This window comes from Austrofundulus limnaeus, unplaced genomic scaffold, assembly GCF_001266775.1.
Source record: "Austrofundulus limnaeus strain Quisiro unplaced genomic scaffold, Austrofundulus_limnaeus-1.0 Scaffold105, whole genome shotgun sequence".
Lineage (NCBI taxonomy): Eukaryota > Metazoa > Chordata > Actinopteri > Cyprinodontiformes > Rivulidae > Austrofundulus > Austrofundulus limnaeus.
Genome location: NW_013952507.1, coordinates 185549 through 189697, shown reverse-complemented (window position 1 = coordinate 189697; position 4149 = coordinate 185549). Strand labels below are relative to the sequence as shown.

At 42.5% G+C, this 4149-nt stretch overlaps 2 protein-coding genes across 2 annotated transcripts in view; one reads left to right on the top strand and one right to left on the bottom strand.

Moving 5' to 3' along the window:
- The window catches only part of tedc1 (tubulin epsilon and delta complex 1), a gene marked incomplete at its 5' end in the record, with an annotated part of 3041 nt that extends 2282 nt beyond the window's left edge, over window positions 1-759 (top strand). The window contains 1 exon segment of the mRNA XM_014013706.1: window positions 203-759. Coding sequence (XP_013869160.1) covers window positions 203-598 — 396 coding nt within the window.
- Window positions 760-2358: 1599 nt separating this feature from the next.
- Window positions 2359-3080, bottom strand: pth2 (parathyroid hormone 2; the record flags this gene model as incomplete). Its single annotated transcript, XM_014013686.1, has 2 exons — window positions 2359-2713; window positions 2824-3080. Coding segments are annotated over 2 exons (432 nt in total), but the record flags the coding sequence as incomplete, so codon positions are not given.
- Window positions 3081-4149: the final 1069 nt, after the last annotated feature.

The following is a 4149-nucleotide window of genomic DNA, read 5'->3' as shown; positions in this document are numbered from 1 at the left end:
TATTACAACTTTATTCTCATAATATTCTGGCTTTATTTCCATACGACTTTAATGTTGTAATATTCTGACTTTGTTCTCTTAATTTAAAATAAATCTCGTTGTGTGGCCCTAATACTTCCTCGTACTTTTTCAGTCTTCAGGCTTGATTAAATTCTGTGTGGTGAAATGTGACGCTTCACTGAATGTGTTTTTGTGTTTTCAGGACAGCGTGGTGGATTTGATGGATCCTCGTATCATAAACTCCTCACAACCACCTAACGGGAGTCCGACAGTGTGTCTCAGMGTTACGGATCGCCTCTCTCAGGAAGCTCAGACCTCACAAACAGGAAGCGCCTCCCTCCCGCCGCCTCCATCACCATCCCTCCCTGAGGTGTGTCGAGCCAGGCTGCGGGCTGAGAAGCCGGTCCGACGCCCAGCAGAGGGGCGCCTCGGCGGGACCGAGGGCCCAGACGAGCTCTCAGCGTCCCGGGCTGCGGAGCTGCTGCTTCATGCTGAATGTTTGCTGCTGCAGAGGCGAGAGAAACGTCGGCTGGCCAACAGGACGCAGCTGCAGGAGCTGATCGGCTGTTTGGATGAGCTGGTGTTCATACCTTTATAGACTATTCTTTATTGATCTTTGTATTCTGCAAAAATAGACGTGTTTTCTTAATCTTTATAACTTTGAGGGGTGGAAAGTTCTGCTCTTCACTGGTTTGGTTTTATTTTGAAATATGTGACCCATCATAACAAAATGAGGATTAAAGTACCTGTGACATTAAATTTATGTGATATATTTGAGTGCATATTTGGAGAGATAACATTAATAATGAATTGCAAACAGAATTTCACAACACTGAAATGAACAGTTGAGATATTTGCATGAGCAGAAACAGGAAGTGATTTCAAATGGGATTGCCTGAATGAAAAAGAAAAAAAATTGTATAGGTCTTCTGGACGGGTTCTTCTCTAATGAAACGTTTCGTCTCTCCTCCAAGAGACTTCTTCAGTCTGAGAGTTTCAGGCAAAATTCAGGCTTTTAAGCCCTGCCTCCATGTGACTGATACTCACATCACATGGCTATCGTTGACACCTAATTAACACTTATTGTTAACAGGGGGTGGAGTGATACTGACAATAGCCGCGCTGTAGGAGGGGGACAACTGAAAACGGAGGCCTCCACCTCTGTTTAATGATGGACGGTCTTTCTTCACAAAAATGGCAGAGAGGAGTAAAAGAAGCCATTTTTGTGAAGAAAGACCGTCCATCATTAAACAGAGGTGGAGGCCTCTGTTTTCAGTTGTCCCCCTCCTACAGCGCGGCTTTTGCCAGTATCACTCCACCTCCTGTTAACAATAAGTGTTAGTTAGGTGTCAACAATAGCCATGTGATGTATCAGTCACATGGGGGCAGTGCTTAAAAGCCTGAATTTAGCCTGAAACTCTCMGACTGAAGAAGTCTCTTGGAGGAGAGACGAAACGTTTCATTAGAGAAGAACCCGTCCAGAAGACCTATACAATTTTTTTCTTTTTGATTTTTTACCTGGATTACTGAGATGCATCAGGACAATGCCTGAATGAGTTGTTGCGACGGCTAACAGCAGACAGCAGAGAATCAGATGTTTCTGTAGATTATTTTGAGTCATTATCAGATAAAGAGTCAGATTTATAACGACCAGGGAGTTACCCCTTTTTTTAGGAGTTCCCCTTTGACATCACTTCCTGTTTCACTTGGACTGCACCAAATTTAGCAAAAAAATATGCAAGAAAAAGTACATCATGTCCACTTTAAGGTCAAATTAGTCCAAATGACCTAATCAGATTCTTGACTTTAAAAGCCAAGAATAAAAAAAATTTAATTTTGATACCTGGATCGTTCTGATATCATAAACAGAACCAGAGATATGCCCTACTTTGTCTTGTTGGTTACAATAATACATTAATATTTGGTCTGAATCCTAAATTTATGTAATTTTTATGAGGAATTTTTTTAATTGTATTATGAAGAGGAATTCTGAAATAGTGTTTAAATATTGACATTTCCCAGCTGGAAAGAAACAAAAACTTTGCCAGCTCACAGGGAAAATCTCAAAATTCAAAGGCGCCTTTTCTCAATATATTTATATATTTTGTTACTAAAAAAAGTGCTTCAAAAACATTTTATGATTATATTTCACACAGTTCGTTCAAATGAAACATTGATAAGGCATTTATTGTTATATTTTGATGAAATTCAATTTTTGTAAGTGTTTTAATCAAAACATATTTGCCTATTTCTCCATTAATCACATTTAAACTTTATCCTTGTTCCGATGTGATGGGTCACTTTTTTTTCTGTTTTGAAGAGAAACTGGACAATAATGGACTATTTAAGYGTCAGACATCAGAAACATCATTTGCACATTTATTAATAACATCAAAAATACTTTCAGCAAAACAAACTCTCTTCAGGTTTCAACGAAGGTTAAATATCTCAGTTTTTGTCCAGATGTCTTTGAGTGTCCGCAGCTTGTTTCCTGTTCTGATCAGGTTAGTGTTTGTGCTGGCTTTACGGGCCGCAGCATCAGGAATTAACCACCAGGAGTTTCTGCATGTAGGAGTTGAGCCACTTTTGCCTCTCCATGGAGGTGAGCAGTTTGCTCTTCTCTCTGAAGGCGGTGTCGTCAGCCACCACCATGTTCCTCTTCAGGAGCCGGGCTCCGTCAGACGCCCAGTCCGCGGGCCAGAGACCCTCCACGCTGAAAACAGAAGATCACAAACATAAATGCTTTTTTTTAAAAAGTTTAATCTGCGTTTTCCCCCCCTGCTTGAAGCAGAGCATACAGGAAGGTGCCATCTGTGGATTTACCCGGCCTCGGTCCTCTCCGGGCCGAACAGCCAGGCCTCCCTCATCAGACCCGTCTTGCTGTCGGCAGCGGCTCTCAGGCCGGGCAACATCATCTGGATGTTCCAGTCRTGAAGAGAAATGGACGGGAAGAGGACGTCCCAGTCGTCTCGTTTCACCTCCTCTGGATCATCGGGACCACTGGGAGGGGGGGTCAGAGAACCAATCCCGTTAGATCTCACGAGAAGGGGGGTGCGATCAAAAAGATGAGTCGGGGTTTGGTGTCACCTGAGACGGAGCTGAGGCTGAGGGAAGCCGGAGGTCACAGAGGTCATACCCAGAATGCAGAGCAGCAGGAAGGACGTACGGAGAAGAGCGGGAAACTCTGACATCCTTCAAAAAGTAAGGTCTCAAAATAAACTTTATCTGGTAAAATTTATTTTAAAGTTTGTTTTTCAGTCAGATTTTATTTGTTGTTTTTTTTTCTTGTAATAACATGTTGGCCTGAAACTGGCTGGAGTCCAAAGCAAACAAAGTAAATGAGCCACTTTGTTTAATTTCTGATATATTTTTATCAAACCCAGATGGTCAAAAGGTTTGTTTTAAGTAAAACTGCTTATTTTAGTTTTTTTTTTTGTTTGCACAGTTTTTAATGAAAATGCAAAACAAAAAAACACAGATGTTTTACCTGCCTTTGATGAGAACAAGAAGTTCGGCTGATKTTGGAGTTTCGGCTGCTGAAGCTGAAGTTCTTCAGAACGTCTTTCCTGAACCAGATCTTTGTTTCTGTCCTCTCTGGCTTCTTCTGGTTCAGTGTTTTTGTTGCGTCTCTTCAGGTTGGTGTCTGAACGCCACTCTTCTGTCTTATATACCTTCACCCCCGCCGTCCCCACCCAACACACCCACCCACAGATCGATGTGAGGACCACCGGCGTGGAGGGGAGCTTGTTAGTGTCCATATTCAAAGTGTCTCGGTGATGCTGCTGCAGGAAGCGCCTCGTCTTGTTACTGAATGTCATTACAGAGTCTTCGTGTGTTCCCTCGGCTGGAACGCGTCAAACAAACGGGGGGTGTTGCTGCTCCTGCTGCGCAGAAAAATAATACAAAAAAGACGACTTAATTCCAACAGGTTTGCAGCTTTCTGAATCTTTTTTTCTTAAATCGTCTGACAAATTTTAAGTGTTTTAAMCGTTAAAAGTCCATCAACAGATCAAACAGGAGATTTATTTTGAAGGGAAGCAACAGTTGGAGCTCCAGGACAGATAAAGTGGACCAGAACCTGGGCAGGACTCACACACCCTAACCCCTAACCTTTGGAAGGATGGATCAGTCCTCTGCAGGGGTGGAGCC